Raw genomic sequence first — 23,263 nt, forward strand, 5'->3', positions numbered from 1 at the left:
CAGCAGCGAGGACATACGAAATGTTCAGGCAAATTATCCTACAGAAAGCAATTCTGGGTCCTAAAAAGCTTCCTTTTTTACAAGTAATGATAGAAAATTCTCGAGGACAGAGACCCTTGGGAAGGCTGGGTCCCTGGAGCAAAGTGTTCCTGTGGGCAGCTCCTTGATATTGGGGGTCAGTTCTGCCACCTGTAAGCAGATCATAGGGGTTCTCTATGATCAACAGTAAACGGCTCATTTGAAGAAGTTACCCAATGCAGGAGTAGGAGGTAAGGTGTTCGTTTCCGACTCAAGTCCAGTTTGAAAGCTTGCCATTTCTGCAATGGCTAACTCTGCAGCTACCCTGCAGGCAGAGGGCCCGGAGGCTCAATACCTGTTTCACTTAGGTCAGAAACGCAGCTGAAATGTGTGCCCGCCGTGGCCATGGAGCCAGGCTGTCACTCCCCTCACCTGGAGCCAGTCACGCTTAACTCAGTCCTCTCCACACACTGTCACAGAAAGTTCCTCTTCTACAGATGCCACTGTGATTCAGCTATGTTCTTTTGCTTCCCCCACCCTCGCCCCCACCCCAGGAAGATGCTTATAGATGAGCCTGTTTTGCTGCCTGCATTGCAGATGAGGCTCTCTCAGTAAGAGGTTTATTTGGCAAAAGAAACCTAGTTGCAAACAAGCACAGTCCTCCCAGCCCATTGTCCTTTGCTGGGCCTCCACTGGGAGTACCCGCCCGGCCCCACCTCCCAGTGGAATGATGTGGGGAGGTGGTCTCACCAACTAGGCTGCAAGCCTCTGAAGGGCAGGGTCTAGTTCCTCTCTACTGCTTAGCCAGCGCCTCAGCAAAGCCCACTGATGGAGTTTTCTAGTTGTGCACAGAGCTGGGTCCATCCTAGAGCCTCCCAGAGGCTGTGCCCGCCCAGCGATCCCACCACCCTTCCAAAAAGTCTTTCCAAAGAAAGAGAGAAACAACACGCACGCGCACACACAGAGATCTTGGAATTCTGAAGGCAGAGTATTAAGCTGTGGATGATGTACGCCACGCAATGACGTTCACAGCTCCTGCAGGAGAGCATCTCTGTGGCTCATCCGAGGGAAACCTAAAGCAACAGCGCTGACTTGCCACTGGGGTCTTCCCTGAATCTTCTCTGCCTCACCTCCTTCACATTATAATCGCTTTGAAAGCAGGGACGTGTCTTCTACCTCATAATTCCTCCAAGTACCTCATCTTAAAGTTCACGCACCTGATGAGCCCAGTGAAAATCGAGAACAACAGTGTTTCCCATGCACTGTCTTTAAAAAGAAAACCGTGGAAGCACTTTGTATAAGAAGAGCAGTGGTGGGACTGTCAACCCTCACCTAACAGCCAGCCGACACACGGCTGAGGAGGCAGGCTCTGTCTGACTAACCCGGTGCTCCTTCGTGTATTCAGCAGGCATCTACTATGTGCCTGCTGCTCGGTCCGCATGCCCTGAAAAGAGCATGCAACCTGGTCCCGCCCTGTCCGCTCATTCACTTCCGTGCTCATTCTTTCTCGGGGCATCTGCGTCGGGTACCCCACGATGGGTCTCTCGTCGATTCGCGGGCACCCCAGCACCGCTAGCGTCCGGGAAGACAAAACGCCCGAACTGAGCTGTGTTTGCAGAGGAGGGAAGCCCCGCCCGCGCTCAACCAGGACCCCATCTGAGCCGGAGCACCCAGTCTTCAGCAGCCTCCCCGTGCCCACGGCCTTGAGCGGGCGCTGGATGCCCAGGGAGCGCCCTGGGGGCACAGCCGGCAGACGGGCAACAATGGCGTTAAGAATTAGGTGACATTACGGACCACAATTCCACTGCAGTGTTTCTGTACACACCTTTTTCCTTCTAAAACACATTTTCCCGGAGGAGTTAAGATGGTGGAGGAGTAGGAGACCCCTTTTTCAGCCGGTTCCCCGAGTCGAGCTGGATAGGTACCAGACCAGCCTAAACAACCACGGAACCAGCCTGAGACGCAGGATGATACATCTGGATCTCTACAAATGAACATCTCCAGCGCTGAGTATTGAGGTACGAAGAGGGGAGCCATGAAACCGCGCACAGATATCGGAAGATAAACGGAAGGGGGAGGGAGCCGCCGCGTTCGGGCGCCGGGAAGCGGTAGCTACCTGCACAGGGGAGCGGGCGGGCTCGCGGTCAGCACCCGCAAAACAGCAGACTGAGACCGTGAGCCGGGTGCGCGCGCCACCAGGCATCTCGCGGAACCCCGGAATCCCGGTGCGCTCACTGGATCCAGACTGAGACCGGGAGATCCGGGAGCGCGCGAGGGGCGGCTGGCGGCTGGCGGCGTTAGAAACACAAAGGACAGAGACCCGCCGGCCCTGGAAGTGAGGGCTGGGACGCCGGGTGTGGGGCGCACATCCCGGGACGCTGCAGGGTTGAGCAGCACCAACAGAAACAGAGTTAAAGTGGCCAGAACATCAGTGGAGAACGGGCCGCAATCCCTCTGTTCTGTGACAATGCAGCCTCTGCTGCTCTGACTCTCAGAAGAGGCACAGCAAACCGCCAGGGAAAGCCGCCAGAGAACAAAAGCCTGGAAATACCGGCTCAGAGAGTGCCCATCCCCATCCTCCCTCGCAGGGGACACGGAGACTCTACCCAAACAGGGCTGCCTGAGTATTGGCGTGGCAGGCCCCTCCCCCAGAACACAGAAGGCAGACTGAAAAATCAAGAAGCCCACAACCTGGGCGCCTGGGTGGCGCAGTCATTGAGCGCCTGTCTCCGGCTTAGGGCGTGATCCCAGCGTTCCGGAAAGGAGTCCCTCATCGGGCTCCTCCGCTGGGAGCCTGCTTCTTCCTCTCCCACTCCTCTGCTTCTGTTCCCTCTCTCGCTGGTTGGCTGCCACATAAATAAATAAATAAAATCTTTAAAGAAGAAGCCCACATCCCTAAGGTCCCTATAAAACAAGGGGCACGGCCTGGGACCCAGTCAATAATTTGGGCTCTGGACAACCCCGCAACCTCTCCTCATCAGAATGACAAGAAGGAGAAGCCCCCCCCAGCAAAGAAAAGACAGTGAGTCTGTGGCCTCTGCCACAGAAATAATGGATATGGATGTAACCAAAGTATCAGAAATGGAATTCAGAGTAACGATGGTCAAAATGATGAGTAGAATTGAAAAAACTATTAACGAAAAGGTTACTGAGAATATAGAATCCCTAAGGACAGAAATGAGAGTGAATCGGACAGAAATTAAAAATTCTATGAGCCAAATGCAGGCAAAACTAGAGGCTCTGACGGCCAGGGTCACAGAAGCAGAGGAACGGGTTAGTGAATTGGAGGATGGGCTAATAGAGGAAAAAAACAAAATAGAAGCTGCTCTTAAAAAAATCCAAGCCCACGAATGTAGGTTACGGGAGATTACTGACTCAATGAAATGATCCAATGTTAGAATCATCGGCATCCCCGAGGGGGTGGAGAAAAACAGAGGTCTAGAAGAGATATTTGAACAAATTGTAGCTGAAAACTTCCCTAATCTAGCAAGGGAAACAAACATTTGTGTCCAAGAGGCAGAGAGGACCCCTCCCAAGCTCAACCATGACAAACCTACGCCACGTCACGTCATAGTGCATTTCACAAATATTAGATCCAAGGATACAGTATTGAAAGCGGCCAGGGCAAAGAAATTTCTCACGTACCAAGGCAAAGGCATCAGAATTACGTCAGACCTGTCTACACAGACCTGGAATGAGAGAAAGGGTTGGGGGAGCATATTTAAAGCTCTTTCAGAGAAAAACATGCAGCCAAGGATCCTTTATCCAGCAAGGCTGTCATTCAGAATTGATGGAAAAATAAAGACATTTCAGAATCGCCAGTCACTAACCAATTTCGTAACCACGAAACCAGCCCTACAGGAGATATTACGGGGGGTTCTATAAAAGTAAAAAGGCCCCAAGAGTGATACAGAACAGAAAGTCACAGCCAATACAAACAAAGACTTTACTGGCAACATGGCATCATTAAAATCATATCTCTCAGTACTCAGTCTTAATGTTAATGGCTTAAATGCTCCCATAAAACGCCACAGGTTGCAGATTGGATAAAAAGAAATGACCCATCCATTTGCTGTCTACAAGAGACTCATTTCGAACCCAAAGACGCATTCAGACTGAGAGTAAGGGGATGGAGTACCATCTTTCACGCAAATGGACCTCAAAAGAAAGCTGGGGTAGCAATTCTCATATCAGATAAATTGGATTTTAAACTACAGACTATAGTTAGAGACACAGAAGGGCACTATATTATTCTTAAAGGAAGTATTCAACAAGTGGATAGGACAATTATAAATATATATGCCCCCAACAGGGGAGCAGCAAGATACACAAGCCAACTCTTAACCAGAATAAAGAGACATATAAATAAAAATACATTAATAGTAGGGGACCTCAACACTCCACTATCAGAAATAGACAGAACACCCTGGCAAAAACTAAGCAAAGAATCAAAGGCTTTGAATGCCATACTCGACGAGTTGGACCTCATAGATATATATAGAACACTACACCCCAGAACCAAAGAATACTCATTCTATTCTAATGCCCATGGAACATTCTCAAGAATAGACCATGTTCTGGGTCACAAAACAGGTCTCAACCGATACCAAAAGATTGAAATTATCCCCTGTATATTCTCAGACCACAACGCTCTGAAATTGGAACTCAACCACAAGGAAAAATTTGGAAGAAACTCAAACACTTGGAGACTAAGAACCATCCTGCTCAGGAATGACTCGATAAACTAGGAAATCAAAAATCAAATTAAACAATTTATGGAGACCAATGAGAATGAAAATACAACAGTCCAAAACCTATGGGATACTGCAAAGGCAGTCCTAAGGGGGAAATACATAGCCATCCAAGCCTCACTCAAAAGAATAGAAAAATCTAAAATGCAGTTTTTATATTCTCACCTCAAGAAGCTGGAACAGCAACAGAGGGACAGGCCTAATCCACGCACGAGGAAGCAGTTGACCAAAATTAGAGCTGAAATCAATCAAGCAGAAACCAGAAGTACAGTAGAGCAGATCAACAGGACTAGAAGCTGGTTCTTTGAGAGAATCAATAAAATTGACAGACCCCTGGCAAGACTTATCCAAAAGAAAAGAGAAAGGACCCAGATTATTAAAATTATGAATGAAAAAGGAGAGGTCACGACGAACACCATTGAAATTGGAAGGATTATTAGAAATTTTTATCAACAGCTATATGCCAATAAACTAAGCAATCTGGAAGAGATGGAATCCTTCCTGGAAACCTATAAACTACCAAGACTGAAACCGGAAGAAACTGATTTCTTAAACAGCCCAATTAATTATGAAGAAATTGAGTTAGTGATAAACAACCTTCCAAATAACAAAACTCCAGGCCCGGACGGTTTTCCGGGGGAATTCTACCAAACATTCAAAGAAGAAATAATACCTATTCTCCTAAAGCTATTTCAAAAAATAGAAACAGAAGGAAAGCTACCAAACTCATTCTATGAGGCCAATATTACCTTGATCCCCAAACCAGGCAAAGACCCCATCAAAAAGGAGAATTACAGACCGATCGCCCTAATGAATATGGACGCCAAAATCCTCAACAAGATACTTGCTATAAGAATCCAACAATACATTAAAAGGATTATCCATCACGATCAAGTGGGATTCATACCTGGGAAGCAAGCGTGGTTCAATATTCGCAAATCAATCAGCGTGATACATCATATCAACAAGAAAAGACTCAGGAACCATATGCTCCTCTCAATCGATGCCGAAAAAGCATTTGACAAAATACAGCATCCTTTCCTGATTAAAACCTTTCAGAGTGTAGGAATAGAAGGTACATTTCTCAATCTCATAAAAGCCATCTATGAAAAGCCTACTGCAAATATTATTCTCAATGGGGAAAAGCTGGAAGCCTTTCCCTTAAGATCAGGAACTCGACAAGGATGCCCACTCTCGCCACTATTATTCAACATAGTACTAGAAGTCCTTGCAACAGCAATCAGACGACAAAAAGGGATCAAAGGTATTCAAATCAGCAAAGAAGAAGTCAAAATGTCTCTCTTCGCAGATGACATGATACTCTATATGGAAAACCCAAAAGAATCCACTCCCAAACTATTAGAAGTTATAGAGCAATTCAGTAACGTGGCGGGATACAAAATCAATGTTCAGAAATCAGTTGCATTTCTATACACAAATAACGAGACTGAAGAAAGAGAAATTAGGGAATCCATCCCATTTACAATAGCACCAAAAACCATACGTTACCTTGGAATTAACTTAACCAGAGACGTAAAGGACCTATATTCTAGAAACTATAAATCACTCTTGAAAGACATTGAGGAAGACATAAAAAGATGGAAAGATATTCCATGCTCACGGATCGGAAGAATTAACATAGTTAAAATGTCCATGCTACCCAGAGCAATCTACACTTTCAATGCTATCCCGATCAAAATACCGAGGACATTTTTCAAAGAACTGGAACAAATAGTCCTTAAATTTGTATGGAAACAGAAAAGGCCCCAAATCTCCAAGGAACTGTTGAAAAGGAAAAACAAAGCTGGGGGCATCACAATGCTGGATTTCGAGCTGTACTACAAAGCTGAGATCACAAAGACAGCATGGTACTGGCACAAAAACAGACACATAGACCAATGGAACAGAATAGAGAGCCCAGAAATGGACCCTCGGCTCTTTGGGCAACTAATATTTGATAAAGCAGGAAAAAACATCCGATGGGAAAAAGACAGTCTCTTCAATAAATGGTGCTGGGAAAATTGGACAGCTACATGCAAAAGAATGAAACTTGACCACTATCTCACACCATACACAAAAATAAACTCCAAATGGATGAAAGACCTCGATGTGAGACAGGAATCCATCAAAATCCTAGAGGAGAACATAGGCAGCAACCTCTACGACATAGGCCAAAGCAACCTTTTTCATGACACATCCCCAAAGGCAAGAGAAACAAAAGATAAAATGAATTTATGGGACTTCATCAAGATTAAAAGTTTCTGCACAGCCAAGGAAACAGTCAGAAAAACTAAGAGGCAGCCCACGGAATGGGAGAAGATATTTGCAAATGACACTACAGATAAAGGACTGGTATCCAAGATCTACAAAGAACTTCTCAAACTCAATACACGAGAAACAAATAAACAAATCAAAAAATGGGCAGAAGATATGAACAGACACTTTTCCAATGAAGACATACAAATGGCTAACAGACACATGAAAAAATGTTCAAAATCATTAGCCATCAAGGAAATTCAAATCAAAACCACACTGAGATACCACCTTACGCCAGTTAGAATGGCAAAAATAGACAAGGCAAGAGACAACAATTGTTGGAGAGGATGTGGAGAAAGGGGATCCCTCCTACATTGTTGGTGGGAATGCAAGTTGGTACAGCCACTCTGGAAAACAGTGTGGAGGTCCCTTAAAAAGTTAAAAATTGAGCTACCCTATGATCCAGCCATTGCACTACTGGGTGTTTACCCCAAAGATACAGACGTAGTGAAGAGAAGGGCCATATGCACCCCAATGTTCATAGCAGCAATGTCCACAATAGCTAAATCGTGGAAGGAGCCGAGATGCCCTTCAACAGATGAGTGGATTAAGAAGTTGTGGTCCATATATACAATGGAATATTACTCAGCTATCAGAAAGAACGAGTTCTCAACATTTGCTACGACATGGACGGCACTGGAGGAGATAATGCTAAGTGAAATAAGTCAAGCAGAGAAAGACAACTATCATATGATTTCTCTCATCTATGGAACATAAGAACTAGGATGATCAGTAGGGGAAGAATGGGATAAAGAAAGGGGGGGTAATCAGAAGGGGGAATGAAACATGAGAGACTATGGACTCTGAGAAACAAACTGAGGGCCTCAGAGGGGAGGGGGGTGGGGGAATGGGATAGGGTGGTGATGGGTAGTAAGGAGGGCACGTATTGCATGGTGCACTGGGTGTTATACACAACTAATGAATCATCGAGCCTTACATCGGAAACCGGGGATGTACTGTATGGTGACTAACATAATAAAAAATCATTAAAACAAACAAACAAACAAACAAAAAAACCACATTTTCCCAATGGTGTGATTAAAAACCAACCACGTCATAGTAGGTATTTTTATGTCTACCGCTGGGCAGGTATCCCCCCCCTTTTATGAGGAATTCCGTAGGGCCCACGTCACAGCCTGAGGATCACACGGGCCATGCAAAACAGGCCAGCCTGCCGCTGCCCAGGGAGCGAAGACATACTCAGCTTCTTTCTCAGGCACTACTGTAAAAGGTGGCAGCCTTTCTTCTCTGTTACTCAGATTTAACTCTAACAGAAACTGACAGGTTCAATCTTGGTTAATTTAAAAAAACACACATGCATGAGAACAAGAGCCAAGAAATTCATTTTCAGGTGTCAGAGGGAAGAGGAGAAGCTACTACCTGAAATGATGGTGGTGGGAGGGCTCTTATAAGCCAGAGCTTCATGCCCAGCGAACAGTGGACCTGAATTTATAACAGCGTAAACCTTTCCAGACGTGACTGTTAGCGTAACATCTGACATGAGACAATCTGGAGAGAGATGGAAAATGCTGGTTGGCTAGATGTTAGAGCCATGTCTGTCCATTTTCCTCCCTCATACAAACTATGAGTTCACACAACCCTCGTCAGCTCCAGAGCCGGCAACGTCAGATAGGGTGCTTTTTAAAAAAAAATAATTGCTTAAAAATGACATTTACAGATGCAATGGTATCCTGTCTGGGATTTACTTCAAAATAACAGAGATGGCAGAGAAGGAGGACGAGGAGAGGCGGGGGGCGGAGATGAAACCAGACCGGCTGTGGGCTGGTAATCACTGAGGCTCCACGGATACCGTAACATTGAAGCACCCAGCAGACTACACGAGTCTGTCTACTTTTGTGTATGTTAGAAGTTTTCCTAAGTAAAAATAATAATAATAATAATTCTATTGGGACACTAGCAATGAATACAGAAATACTAAGTTAGTATAAGGATGGCCAAGATACACTTGTACGTGAACAACAACAAGATGCACAAGGGTATATAAAGTGTGAGTCCACTTACGCACACGCACATTGGTAAATTTGTAGAAATTTCTGGAAAAATAATAGTCCTCATATACCTCTTGGATTTTTAATGAAAACACACTACTTTTATATAATGATTTTTTTTTTTAAATTCAAGGAGTGCAGCAGGGGAAAGAACACAGTAGGGTTAAAAAATGAGATGAACACCTCCGAGGAGCAGAACTGGAACACAAACCTCGTTGGTGATCAGGGCTAGAGCCACAGGCTGGAGCCCAGAAGCAGGCGGTGTGGCCAGCAGTTCACCCTCTGCAGGGCACTGAAATACCCCGGCGGGGAGGGGGAAAGAAGCCGCCAGGATCACAGTGAAACTGGGGTGCCTGCCCCCCTTCTTCCCTGCTCTGCTACAACCACACTCCATCTTCTATGTGCATAGCTCCCCCTCTCCGAGCTCTTGGTTTCCCACAGAAGCATACTAAAAGTTCCCTCCTTTATTGTAGACTGGTTGATTTCTCCTTGAAACACTGTCTGTTTCTGTTTTGCAAATAACCTATATGGCTTAGGAAATACAGTAAAAGTTTAACAACCTGCCTGCATAGATATGAAATCCGTGGTACCGATTTCCTCAGGGGAGGGAGGGAGGGGCACACAGCGCCAACACCCCAGCTGCAAGTTCAGGAAATAAAGGAGCAGCCTTTTTGTCTTCCATAAAGGAAGGATGGCTTCTATGGCAGGGAACTGCTCAAACACAGGCAGGGAGTTCAGATGCTGAGAAGCCAAAATATTAGCACTCATTATGCTAAGTTATCAGTTGCTCCAATTTTACATCTAAGGAAACTGAAGCTCAGAAGTTGAGGGACTTCCCTCGGGTCACAGAACTGGTAAGTGGCAGAGCTGCCACGACCACTAGGAGTGCTACTCTGTGCCGGGCACTATGCACACACTGATTTAATCCGCCGGTCAACTCCACCACATATACTACTACACAGTGCTATAATCTCCATTTCTCAGCTAAAGAAACTCCAGTTCAGAGAGGTCAAGAGACTTGCCCAAGGTCACACAGCTCTGAGTGGCATGGGTGGGGTCACTTCACATTCTCCTCTCCTACCTCTGTGCTAAATCCTCACTTCCTCCCCAGCTCCCCTTCACCAGTGCTAGGGTTGGGAAAAGGCAGCCTGCACATAAACTGGACATTTCCATTCCAAGCATCTGGAAAGAGGCTAGACTGGCACAAATGCTATCAATAAAAACCACGTGACCTAGAAAGGTGAAAGAGTAGACACTATTAAAATACTTAACACAAAAGCAAATTCCTGCCTTGTGGTATGTTATCAGCAGCTGACAGGATTAGCCTGCTGCTTCCACCTCATGGTGGGTTTGGGCTCAAACCAGCACACAGCTGGCCTGTGGAGCCAACAGAGAATGAACCGGAAGCCTGTGGCCCCCACCAACAAAGCTCCCATTCAGCAGCTCCTCAGGTGGTCCGCTCCAAGACAGAAAGCCCATAACCAAAGGCTGTGATCCCAGCTCCTCAACACATACACACACACACACACACACATACACACACACTCTCTCTCTCTCTCTCACACATATTCTCTGTCTCTCTCTCACATAGACACACACACATTCTGACACATGCATTCTCTCTCACACACACACATATATTCTCTCTCTCTCACAAACACATTCTCTATCACACACATTCTCTCTCACACATGCATTCCATCTCTCATACACACACACACACTCTCTGTCTCACACACACACTCTCACACACACACATATTCTTTGTCTCTGTCTCTCCCTCACATATACACACATTCTCTATCATACTTATCCTCTCTCACGCACACATTCTGTCTCTCTCTCATACCCACTCACTCCAGGCTCAGCAGGAACCCTGTGGTCCAAAGCTAAGCTAAACCAGGCCTCCTAGCTCCAGTGATCTCCCCAAAGGACCCAAATCACAAGCAGGCCTCTAACTCCTACAGAGTAGTGACCCTCAGGCCTGGTGTTTCACAGAAACTTCGAGACCTGCCTCCGACCATCCCCTCACCTGCTCACCCTGTTTTCCTCACAAGCTCCCACTTCCATAAGGCTTTGTTCCTGCCCACCTGAGGCCTTTGTAGAAAAGCCAGATCACTCCCTTCTGTTAAAAAGAGGTTTTAATTCTTGGGTGGGGTAGAGCTACCAGATTTAGCAAAACAAACAAAAAACATGGCACCCAGTTAATTTAAATTTCATATGAACAGCAAATAATTGTTTTGTGTATGTATGCCCCAAATATTGCATGGGGGCATACATACACAAAACAATTATTTGTTGTTTTTCTGAAATCCAACTTAAGTGAGTGTTGTGTATTTTAACTGGTAACCCTGTATGGTTGGGGTGGGGCAGAGGAAAGGTATCCAGGAGAACACATCATCTTGAAAAGAAAATACCAGAAAGAGTTGCGAGAATTAAGGGAGGAAAGTGACCAAGTGCCTTTCCTGAGCATTTCTTTCACACCAGACGCTTTCGTGCACGTTGTTCATTTGAGTTTTCCAGTAATTCTGTGCTTCAGGTATTTTTATCCCCACTTATAGATTAAGAAGCAAAACAAAACAAAACAGAGGGTCGGAGAATCAAGTGACTTGCAAAGCATCACATGGGTAATTCATGAAAGGCAGGACTATGATCCATAGCTTCTGAGTACACCCCGAGCGCAGTCTCGTCCGCATCAAGCTGCGCGGCCTGCTGATACACATTTATAAAGTTCTAGGCTGTACAGAAAGAGGGCGCCACAGTTTTCTTTGCTTTTCCAATACATTCATAAGGAAGCAAATTCAAAATGGTATCCTGGACTAACACGTATGTGTGCAATACAGTTGTCTATTTACAGAGACCATTCTGTTTACAGAGAAAGCACTAGGTCCTTCTCTCCTTTTGGTCATGTGCCCCAACTAAACACATCACCTATGAGAACCTACCTGTCCAGCAGTCTAGTTCCCTGACAAAGAGGCAGAGAAAGGGTTAAGACAGGACCATTCTCCCCCAAATGACCATGGCTCCCCAATTTTCAGATGAGAAAGGTCACGGGACATTTGACTCAACAGAATCCTAACAGGGACCCTAGAGAGAAAGGCATCTCTAGCACTATCCTAGCATCCCACAATCCATCATTTCCCAGAAAGCACAGTGGGTTTAGTGTACATTTGGGGTGGGGGGTGGAGATACGGGGGGAAGAACTGTAAAAAACAAACAAACAAACCAAAAAAGCTATTTGTCAAATGAATAGTGAGAAATACTTTTCCCCCGCCCTCCTCCAAGCTCGTAACGTGCTTCATGGCACACAATAGAGGGGACACAACCATAAAAATGACTTAATATGTGCCCTTTTAAAGTACAGTAACTGTCAGGCAGGGGACTATAAAAATAACACAGTTGAGGAGATCCAAATTTATTTCTGTTTAGTGAATTTCCAAACCAAAATGCACTCAGTTAATCAGTCAAGCTTTGCTTTTGTGCTGTTGTTTTGTTTCTAAATTTACCTTTTCATAGATGCTATCAGATTTTGCTTATGTTAAAAGCCTTGCCCACCTCACACTCCACCACTGAGGGAGACCACGTGGTTGTGGGAACTCCCACTGGTTCCTTGTTCCTCGAGGAGGGCGCAGGAAGTGGCAGAGGAGTGGGCAGACGCCGGCCTGGGGATGCCCCACCAGGGGTGATGGCCAGGTTTAAACAGGTGGGGCTGGGGCTGCCTGCTCATGAGAGGGGCCCAGCTCTGGCTGTCCTTGTGTGGACGCTGTTTACTCGCCACCCTTCTACTCCCCCGCTTCTTCTCCTACCCCCTCCCCACAAACGCACACACTCAGGCATAGGCTCCAAAGACTCAGACAACCAACACTTTTTCTTTTGGCTCCAGTTTTCCAGTGGAAGACGGCAAAAAACCCCACACTCCATTCCCCCTCTGACCCAGCCAGCACCAAACCATCCCCAGCCCCAGCACGAGACTGCAAAGACTCAGAGGCAATTACCCAGAGCCAGTAGGGCGCACATTTGCGCAGGGCCGTCGTTTGCAGACTTAATTATTAGAGGCTTTATAAACATTTCAGCTGGGAGGGGGGAATGGAAGGGGAACGGGGGAGCACATAACAGAGTGTTTGTTTCTACAGTTCATGCGTGTGCAAGCCCTACAAACAGGCCAGGTTGGGACTGTGCCGGCAGCCTCACAGGCCTCATTTTTCTCATTGCACATAATGATAATTAAAGACTCTGAAGGTGAGAAAAATTCAATTTCATTTTGGATCTAAAATCTTTCAGAGATTTCTTTTGAGAAGTCCAGGGAATTAAACTGATTTAAGTTTCACTGTTAATAAAATCCTAGATCTACAAAAACATAAATTCTGGCCAATACTATTAAATGAGATCACATTTCCATTTCTATTACATGAGGAGATTCCAAACCAGGGCTTGAAGGCACCACTGCTCTGACTGCATTTAATCACGATCCTGGTGCGAGTATCCTGGGGACCTCGGCCCTTAGGGAGAAGTGAGGAGCCCTGCAGCAATCTCAGGACACAGGGAAGACAATGAGGAGATGGTGGGGGTCAGGAGAGGGGGACCACAGTGCCGGAACAGGGGGAGGGAGGTCTTGCAGCACACAGGCTCCTGTTCACAGATGGAGGGACCCAGGCCCCAATCATAGGGATTAACACGTAGGACTCCTTCCATTGCTTCCAGGTGTTAAATCAGCAACCCCTGACATAAGAGCCACCTTGTATAAAGGTGAGGGAATGAAGCATGGAGGCCGCTCTGAGTTGAAGTGGCAAGTGTTGACCCAAACCCTCCCCTCCTGTTCCCCACAGAGTGTGAGGCTCTGCTGTGTGACTGGGGGGCAGCCTGGGAGAGGATGACGTCAGGGTGACAGCCCACAAGGCCTAGGAGTTATCAGCCCATTCAGAGGCCTCGCAGGAATTTCCTGTTATGTGATCTGCGTCTTGCAAATAGTCACAAGCAAGCAAGCTGTCACTCTTCCCCGTTCTTTCAGGGGGAAATGCAGTCTCTTGGGTCACTAAGGGCCTGTGCCCCACAGCTCTCCAAAGATGGCCTGGCTCCAAGAATGTCCACAGGGAGCCGGCAGGAGGGTCTGCTCCGACAACAAAGAGCGGGCCAGCCGGAGGGATGGTGAAATCCCAGCTCTAGGCAGCTAGGTTCTGGGTGAGCTCTGGAGCTCCCCGGAGGAGGATCAGTCAGCGATATGGAACTCTCTGGGCCCAGAACCATGGCTCTAGTTTTTAACAAAAACTTGTAGGTGGCTCTGCTTTTCCTCTCCTTTGTTTCCACTGAAGGACATACAGTACACACACGAGAGTGCCCGCAAGCACGTGCACGGCCCCCCAGGGAGAGGGCTAACCACACGGAGGTACTCTAGGGGCACTCTGCACCCAGGCCCTCCTCCCCACCATGCCCCCACCCTTCCAGAGGGAACCCCGGGCTGGGTTGGGGGATAGCGCTGCTTTGGTTTTCCTCATGATTTTTGCCGCGTGGTGTGCATCCCTACAGACCACAGTTGCCTCTGCCCAGCCGTCCACGTGGCGTCCACTTGCTCGTTTGGGTTTTGTATAATACTCAGTTGGATGACCAGACTTCATTTACCCACTCCGCTATCGACGGACATTTAAGGCCGTCTCGGTTTCTGGCTACTGCATACAATGCCTCAGTGAACATTCTCGAACGTGTCTCCTGGTTCTCAGATGCTGCGGTTTCTCTACAACGCATGCTTGACAATGAAGCACACAGCATCACGCAGAATGCGTTCTTCACGGTAACGAGGTAACCCCAGCTGGTGCTCCAAAGCTCGCTGCCTTTCCCTCCTTACAAGACACTGATAACCCCATTCCGCTTAGACGTTCATCATCGGACTCGGCAATTAAAGCTATATCCTGATAACCTCCTCTGTAAGGCAAAGCCCAAGGTTTTAAAATTCTGAGCTTAACCAGAACCAACAACCAAAACAGCTCAGCTTTCAATGAGAAAAATGTTACAAACTCCCCAAAAAGAATGAGGCAGCAGCTCCAGCTTTGGGGCAGACGCCCCTGCCCACACCATTACCTAGATGCAGTAAGTACAAATGTATCTCGAAGAGATTTAAATGCAGATTAAGAGATGTAAGACTATCGAGCAAGAAATCTCGATCTGCCACGGGAAGCAGGATGGGGTAAGGAGATGAGGGGGGGAGAGAGTCCTGGACGCCACACTCCCCTCCACGGCCACGTACCTGTACACTGGCTGCATTTCCCTCGCTATGCCAATGATGGCACCTGGCAGGAAATTGTCAAACTCCTCAAACAATTCCCGGATGTTGGTCTTGTACTTCAGGTCTAGGTCCAGCTGAATTATCCGCAGGATCTCTGGAGGAAAGAGAAAGAAAACAATAAGACACAGACACACATCCTGGGAGGCTCAGACACGGACAGAGAATGAGTGGAGGGTGCAGAGACAGGTACCAGATCATTCTTGCAGTCACTGCATGGGGCAAAGTTACCACCGGAAACAAAGGCCCTTCATCCGCCAGCAACCCGCTCTGCACCAAAGTCTCCATAAACAACCGCCCCGCCTTTCCTTCCACTCGCAGACATGCACGTTGTTTCGAACGAGGTAACCATACGCTCTACTTCAGGCTCCCTGTCCTGGCGGAATTTTCAACAGCACACCGCTGCACTCTCAAAAGGAACCAGTTTGGATGATATGTTATGGGGACACCCTACTGAAAACTCAAAGCATATAGGTGTTTCTCTGTGGGACACAGGTGGTAAGTGACCCACAGGAGAGAGGGCTGGACACCCGCCCTCATTAGTACATTCTCAAACCTCGATGTGTGCCGGATGCCGACAGAGCAGCTGAAAGACCTCGGACACTGTTATGTTTTTATTCCACGGTCTGAGAGACAAAGTGAGCTATAATTAGACAAACTGAGTCTCACAATTACCTGGCACATAAGTGCTGTTTGCTTCCGTTGCCTCCAGATAATTCAGAGTGAGGAAGGAGGAGGGAGGAGGGAGGTGGGAGGCACCGGCTCCTTACCCGTGCCCCCCACCCCACCCCAAGCCTGGCTCAGCTCCTGTGTCACAGTGGCAGCAGGGGACCAGACCCAGCTGCCCGGGGCCCCTGCCCTGCCCCCCACCAGGAGTGACACACAGGTGACTGAAACAAGAAGGAAGGAACTAGTGTAGGCATGAAATGCGAGGGGCTGCAGGGGCTCCAAGGAGGGGGTGCTAGGGGTCAATGATGCGGGAGAGAAAGTGCTCCGAACTGAGGAGGAGGCCTGAGGTGGGACTCGGGACACACAAGCGCAAGGTCCAGGTTTGCTGCTGCCTAGCTCTGTGACCCTGGGAAAATTACTTCTCTAAATCTTAGCCATCCCATTTGTTAAAGTGGGGGTGATACAATGGACCCCATGAGTGATGCCAGGAAGATGAGATGACAGATGGGAAACCTCTTGTATTCAGGCTGCAGAGCACTGCAGGAAGCCAGGGTTTGGAGAGTAGGGAATTCACAGATGCCTGAGGCAGTCAAGGGAGACTTCATGGAGGAGGGAGACAAGGGCTGGACCTTGACATCTGGGCAGGGGTGGACAGCTGAGGCAAAGCGATACTCACAGACACCCAACATTAGGTGCTCCCCGGGGCACAACGGCTGTCTAGGACAGGCTGTCCGGGGAAGCCCTCTGAAGACAGGGACCCTATCTCTGGCATCTTGGCCTCCACCCACTCATACTGAAGGCCTTGGCGGTCAGGAAACACTCAGGAATGTTTGTGGAATTCAATAGGCATTCTCTAAATTCGTTTATGAAGAAATCACAGCTTATGATTCCAGAAAAACTGATTCATTTGTTCTTGTTCTCTTTTCCTTTGTGGCACAGAAAAAGAACATGAGTTGACGTCTGACGTGAATGTTTTGAAAAAAATAAATGACACTAGGTGACAACCCAGCAGCCCAGGCCAGAGGAAAGTGAAGGGGCACCAGAGCCAGGCTTCTCTGGCCCTACGGGAAGGCATTGCAGGGAAATGGGCTCACCCAGCCCTGTGGACACTGCTGCCTGCCTGGCTTCACGCTGCCCACCACCACACGCCAATGGGTAATAAAACTGCTGCTCGCCCTCCTGCACTAAAAACAGCAATAACAACCACCCCAACCGAGAGACCAGGAAAGGTGATGACTCGGGGGTCTGGGGGTCAGCAAGCCCTTGTGGTGACTTCGCTGTCTCCCAGAAAGCTGCCCTCCACCAGGAGTGGAGAATAGGGACAGGCCACAGGACAGAGCCTCAGGGCACCTGCTGCTCCCAGAGGCGGCCCTGGGGAACAGAGAGAAGGAACCCAATGGTGACCTTAGAGAAGAACACCGTGTCCCAGGAGAAAATGTCTCAGAATGAGAGTTGTAGCCATCAAGAAGCCACAGTGGGGAGGACCCACAGCACACACATCCCCTCCAGCCATTTTTCTTTTCTTTCTGGCCACCTCCTGTCTCCCAAGCTCCCACGTCCAGGGTCTCAGACGGCTCCTACACACAACAGACACGAGCACTAATGAGACAGGGACAGGAGGGCACCATTGTCATCCCAAGGAGAGAAAGCACATCATCATAGCTTCTGTCGACGAAGGGGTGGAGAGGGACAAAGGCGTTTGGCCAAAAGATGGGGAGGCCTCAAGGATGTATGGTGGTACTTCTGTAGTATTGACTGGGCCATGGAGGAAGGGGAAATGTCATCCTCATGGCCCCGGGGGGGGGGTACTTTCAATGACACGAATGACAGCCACAGGGAAGCACCGTTTCTGTGAGTGGTTTTTAAGTGCCCAACATTGCACAGGCACGGGCTTATTTGTCCTAACCACCCAAGAGGCTGAGTTATTCCTATGTTCCAATGAACAAACAGGCTTAGAAAAGTTCAAAACCATAGCCCAAGTTCCTACAACAAGTAAGTGCTAGAGCTGGGATCTGAACCTTGGTCTGGTGCATGTGAAAGCCCAGCACTCCCTTTCCATCAGAGCCTGATGCCCCTCTGATCAGAGAGAAGCTCCCAGAAGGCAGGTCGGCACCCGTGCCACCCACACAGGGGCACACAGAAGTGTCAAGGGCCTTGACAGCCTAAAAGCAGAGCAACAAGCCAGCCAGATGTGGAATTTAAGGGAAGTCCTCTACATGCAAACAGTTTCGCTAGAGCTAAAGAAACTCCCAGCAGCGGAGAGGCCAGTCAGGCAGCCGGTCGTCTTCCTCGAAAGCCTACCATGTGCTATGTGTACTCCCTGGTCTTTCAAGGTCACGTAACTCCAAACTACTCTACGAGGAGCAGCCCAAATGCCTCCTTACCTGCCCGCCCGGATGGGCCCTGGTCAAGGTCATGTGCACTGACACCGGTGTGCCAGCCTTGCCACCTTGGCCAGAGAGAGTGCTCCTTGAGGGCGGGAATGGGCTGGGAGGGCAGAGTTTGGGGACATCAGAGGTCTCCTGAAGAGATCCAGCTCCTTCATTTGGGCAGAACCCTGGCCTCGTCTTAAACAGCCCATCAATAAATCTGAGCACCTTCCCTGCCCTGTAGGGACTGGCTGGGAGTGAACCTGGAAAAGGTCATGTGCAGCCCTGAGACACAGGAATTTGAGATGCCTTCATAGCTTTATAACTCCTCGTTTGTAAAGTACCTTATTTTGCTAAAAGGTGCTGATACTTCTTTCAAGAGGGACCTCACTAAATGAGGTGAACTGGCTAGGAAGGCATTGACTGCTTCACACCAATGTGAAAGGACTGGCCCAGTTACCACCTTTCAGGCTGAGGCCGGAGGATACTCCCTTCTATTCTGGGAGCCGACAGCCCTCCGTGCAACCTGCGGTATCGTGCGGGCATCTGTCCAGATGGTTCTCTTATGTAATTATGAAGTAAGATGCCAAGTTGTAAATGTGGCTGCTGGAAAGAGGAAGACGCCTACCAGGAAGGCTGGAAGTGATTAGGGTGAGATTCTCTTAAAGGGCCCTATTCATCTGGCCTCTGGTCCTTGCTGTAGTCCTCTCTCTGCAGGAACTACATTGGCGGGGGGGCATTATCCTGATAGGCTCTTCTGAGGATGAGATAAGACTGGTACATGGCAGGGACAGCCACAATGATGGTCCAGAGAGGATGCTGGTTGGAGGACAGCTGTAATGACAGCACTTAGGACCACTGAGATTTAAGGAATAAGTGAGTGACAGAATTGACTTCAAAGCAAAGAGATGAGATCTATAAAGCATGGGGAAGAATGTCTCATAAAAAGGTCAGACATTTATAAAACTCAAAACAATAGCCAGCACCCAGGCTGGTTGAATGCCTACCATGCCAGAATCCCATGAGAAAATGATTAAAAAAACAGAGGACAGAATGAATCTAGGATAACAGATCTGAAGGAAGAGCCAATCTACCCATTATACAGATGGGGAAACTGAGGACCAAAGAAGAAGTGGGCCTTGTCAGGGGTCACACTGTTGAGCTAAGTGGCAAAGCTGATCCCAGAACTCAGGTCTTCTGATTGTCTAGCTAATGCTCTCATGTCGGTCGGCACCCCCCTGCCACTACCCACTCCCAACATGGGCCATAAACTCCTCAAGAGCAGGAAATATTGTGGCCAAAATAATACAGCCCAAAGGGCTGTGTACAAGACTTGCCAGGCACCCAGTACAAGGAGCTCATGGAGGACCTGCATATCACACCGTGAAAACGTGAACCTGAAGACGAACAGTAGCAGCTAAGAAAGAAGACATCTCCGTGATCCACATACTGTGTGCCAGTTTTGGGGAAAGTGCTCTCCATAGTCTCTCATTAACAGCAGGCAGGGATGTTAGAAAACAAACAAAACCAACAAATCTTTACATTTCTCTAAGAACACACCTTGAGCTGTACAACATTCAAAGGGGGGCAGGAGCCAGACTTCACACCCAGGAACCACCCTCGGAGACACAAGCTCAGTGCCTGGTGTGAGAACGACAACCAGTGGTAAAATACTGTCCCCCCTTCAGCGCCCCCCCCAAGCCATCTTCTGTTCTGGCTGGACCTGTACATTCCTGGAAACATGGTGCTGTGACGTCCAGTTAGCTGGATGAGGGTTCTTCCAATCAGCCCCTCAAACTTACAAATCTTGCCATGTATGTGTTTAATCACAAAAACAAGAAGTGAAGTGTGTCATTTTCTCAGGTAGAAGGAAGCTGGCCCATGTGTTAGGAAGAGTCCTGTGTGGGCATCCAGGTATTTGAGGAACACCTTTGTGCGGGGCATTGTCCTCGGATGAGCGCCAGTGCTGACACTGGCTGGCCAGGCCCCTCGGGAGATGACAGAATGCAGAGGAGCTCCCAGCAGTGTCACTTCACGGGTCAGCAGTCAGAGCTTTAAACACTGCTTTCCATGCGGGACGGTAGTTGGGCAAGAGATCGGGCAGGCTGAGCCGGGCCATTTCCGGAAATGGAAGAACGGTGGTTCCGGGGTCCTGGCTGAAACCCCCAACCACAGGACTGATAAATGTCTGACCATAAGACGGGAGCCACTGATGTAGGACAACCAAAATGGGAAAAGACGCTAAGAATCTAAGTCTGAGACATATTTCCTCTTGAACTTCAACTCCAGCGGGTAAAGTAAAAAGTGTGGCACCATCTTCACAAGAGGCCACATCTGCTCACCTCACCCTCTCACACTCCAGTTTCAGGCTTACAAAACGGCGCCACTTGTTTCTAACAAGTTGGAAAAGGAAAGACAAGACTAAAAGTTCTGGCTAAAGATGCAGCTTTCAGGACCTAGAGACCCCGTTATCACCTATGACCACCCTGGCCCTGGACAGCACCGAGGAAGTTCCTGACTGTCCAGGTGCGTGTTCTCAGGGTTCGGGAGGCCCAGCCTGGATGCTGCTGCCTGAGGCCCTGAGCACCAACCTGGCGGGGCCATGGGGCCGCTCCTCAGCACCAGTCATTAGAGAAGGCAACACGCGTGGCCTCAGAACCAGCTGGGAGCTTCCCAAGTCAACATTCCCCTGTGGAAAGGCTTGAGACAGCTCGTCTTCAGCCTCCAATTAAACCAGTCCCAAGGCATGTCATCTGACCATGGATGGAATTACAACCCAGAGTGAGTAATTAATGATAGCCAAAAACAAACAAAAGGGGGAAAGAAGCTTCCTCTCCTCTCCCCGCCTTCTCCTATCCCCAGAAACATTTCCTGGTAGATGCATCTTTACACGCATAAACACCACACAACAAAAGAGACCAGGAAATTATGACAAGACAGACATGCTTGGGTAAGCCCTGGGCCTCCCACCCTGGACAACAAACAGGCCTTCTCTGAGGGGCAGATCAACCATGCAAGCACCTTCTTTCCCTTTCTGTCTTGAAAGAGCGTCAGAGCTTCCCAGAGATAAATATTTATAACACATCAGAAAGCTTTCAGCTCAGAACACCAGAGCTAGCTTTCCATGAACCAGGACAGGGAGAAGGGAGAAGGGGACACTGTGACAACCCGGGCTCCGTGAGGTGTCAGAGGCTGAGAATCTGGACATGGCTGCTCGGAAAGCAAGCCCGATTTCTCACCGTCCGCCTGGAAATACGGCAGCAACGTGTCACCTGCTTTATTAGCCTCTGGGGCCTCTTCGTTGCTGTTGGGCAGGACTTCTGGCTTGCAGGAGCTGAAGGGCACCTGAACGGTTGCCTTAGAGACCTCCTCTAACTGTAAGAGGCCCAGGGCCCAGGAGAAGCTGTTTTGAGGCCCAAGGGACAGGCCCAGTCCTGATGCGCCATGCAGCCACAGCAGACTGGCTTTTCCTGCCACAGGGTCTCGGGCTGTCAGGTAGACCCACCAGCACAACGCACAGACCCCAGCTGTGTCCCCAAGGGCATCTGCACTTGGAATGGGCTGTGGTGGTTCTCAGTTCCTACAGAGATCTTGGGTTATTTCCCAGCTGGACTTTTCCCTGTGCCTTCAAAGCCCCCTTCTCCACTCCCTCCACCATGTAAGGCCCGGCAGCAGGACAGTTCGCTAACTATGGGGGAAGCTGCCACCAAGCGGCACGGTGGAGCACACCAAGGGCCCAAGGCCTTGGGTACAGACTTCTGGGGCTCCTCCAGCCTGGTCAGCCAATGGGCCTCCCTAGGAGCAGAGAGAGGGGGTGTGTGTGCCACGCCCAGGACAGGGTCTTCCACGTGCTGACCCGCCTCATGAACTTGCGCACACCTCTGCTGGGTGGGCCTTAGTACCTCCTGTGTTTGGATGAGAAACCTGAGGCTCAGAGAGTTCGGGCAACTTGTCTAAGGCAACCTAGCGAAGAAGCGTCAGAGTTGAGATCACAGACTTCCTCACTTGATAGCGTGTTGGATCCATCACACAGGGGTTTCCGAGAAAAGCCTTCAGACATCCCCGAGTCCCTTTTAAAACCCCCCTATCTTTAAACACAAGAAAGGCTGCCACATCAAGGGTGAAAACATCAGACAGCTCCAGGCCACCCTGGCGTGCTGACTGGGACTTCCGTGGGCAGAGAAGGGGCTTCCACTTCCCATAACCACCTCCCTCAAGACCCCTACCACCGGTAGGCTGGAAAACTCCTGGGGTTCCCTTTCATCGAGTGGAGACCAGTGGAGAAATGTCAGGAAAAAAGGGGTTTTGTGCCACAAAAGTTGAAAGGAAGTTTTCAATGACAATAGCCAACCTGTATAAAATGTATTATTATATTCATGTAAGCATCCAAACACGCCGAGATTGGCATGATTGCTTCTGCTTGACGAATGAGATGAAGTACGGTAACCAGGATCACACAGCTGGCAAGGGGTGGAGCTGGGGCTGAGACTCACATGGAATCTGCTGGGCTCTAAAGCCCACGCTTGCTCTTCACCCCCACGCTACCCTACCCGCTGGCCCCTGGATGGCCACGGACACAGCAGGCTCGGGTCTGCCTCTCCCTGGGCTGCTCTGTTTTCACGTCAGCAGCCGGCCCCTGCCTCTGAGCCAGGGAAGGGAGGAAATGGAGTTCCTAAGAGTGATTTATACAACCTGTTAGCAGCTCTGGTAAAAGGTTTGGGGGCCAAGGGGTTGAAATTAATGACCACAGTCAGTTTTATGTATTAGCTATACAACAAATTCTTTCTTCCAGCCCTCCTCCCCCCCCTCAAAATTAAGCAGGGAAAACTGACTGTGAGCTATGGGCCGGCTCTCACA

General features: G+C 48.7%; 1 protein-coding gene across 1 annotated transcript in view; it reads right to left on the minus strand.

Annotated features, from left to right (window-relative positions):
• The window catches only part of XXYLT1 (xyloside xylosyltransferase 1), a 166,146-nt gene that overhangs the window by 60,202 nt on the left and 82,681 nt on the right, over positions 1-23,263 (minus strand). Inside the window, exon 3 of the mRNA XM_045812493.2 lies at positions 15,333-15,465. Within this exon, the coding sequence (XP_045668449.2) occupies positions 15,333-15,465 (133 nt within the window). The remainder of the gene's footprint in view (positions 1-15,332; positions 15,466-23,263) is intronic.

The sequence above is a fragment of the Ursus americanus genome, chromosome 4, assembly GCF_024610735.1.
Source record: "Ursus americanus isolate L20-20 chromosome 4, mUrsAme1.1.p, whole genome shotgun sequence".
NCBI lineage: Eukaryota > Metazoa > Chordata > Mammalia > Carnivora > Ursidae > Ursus > Ursus americanus.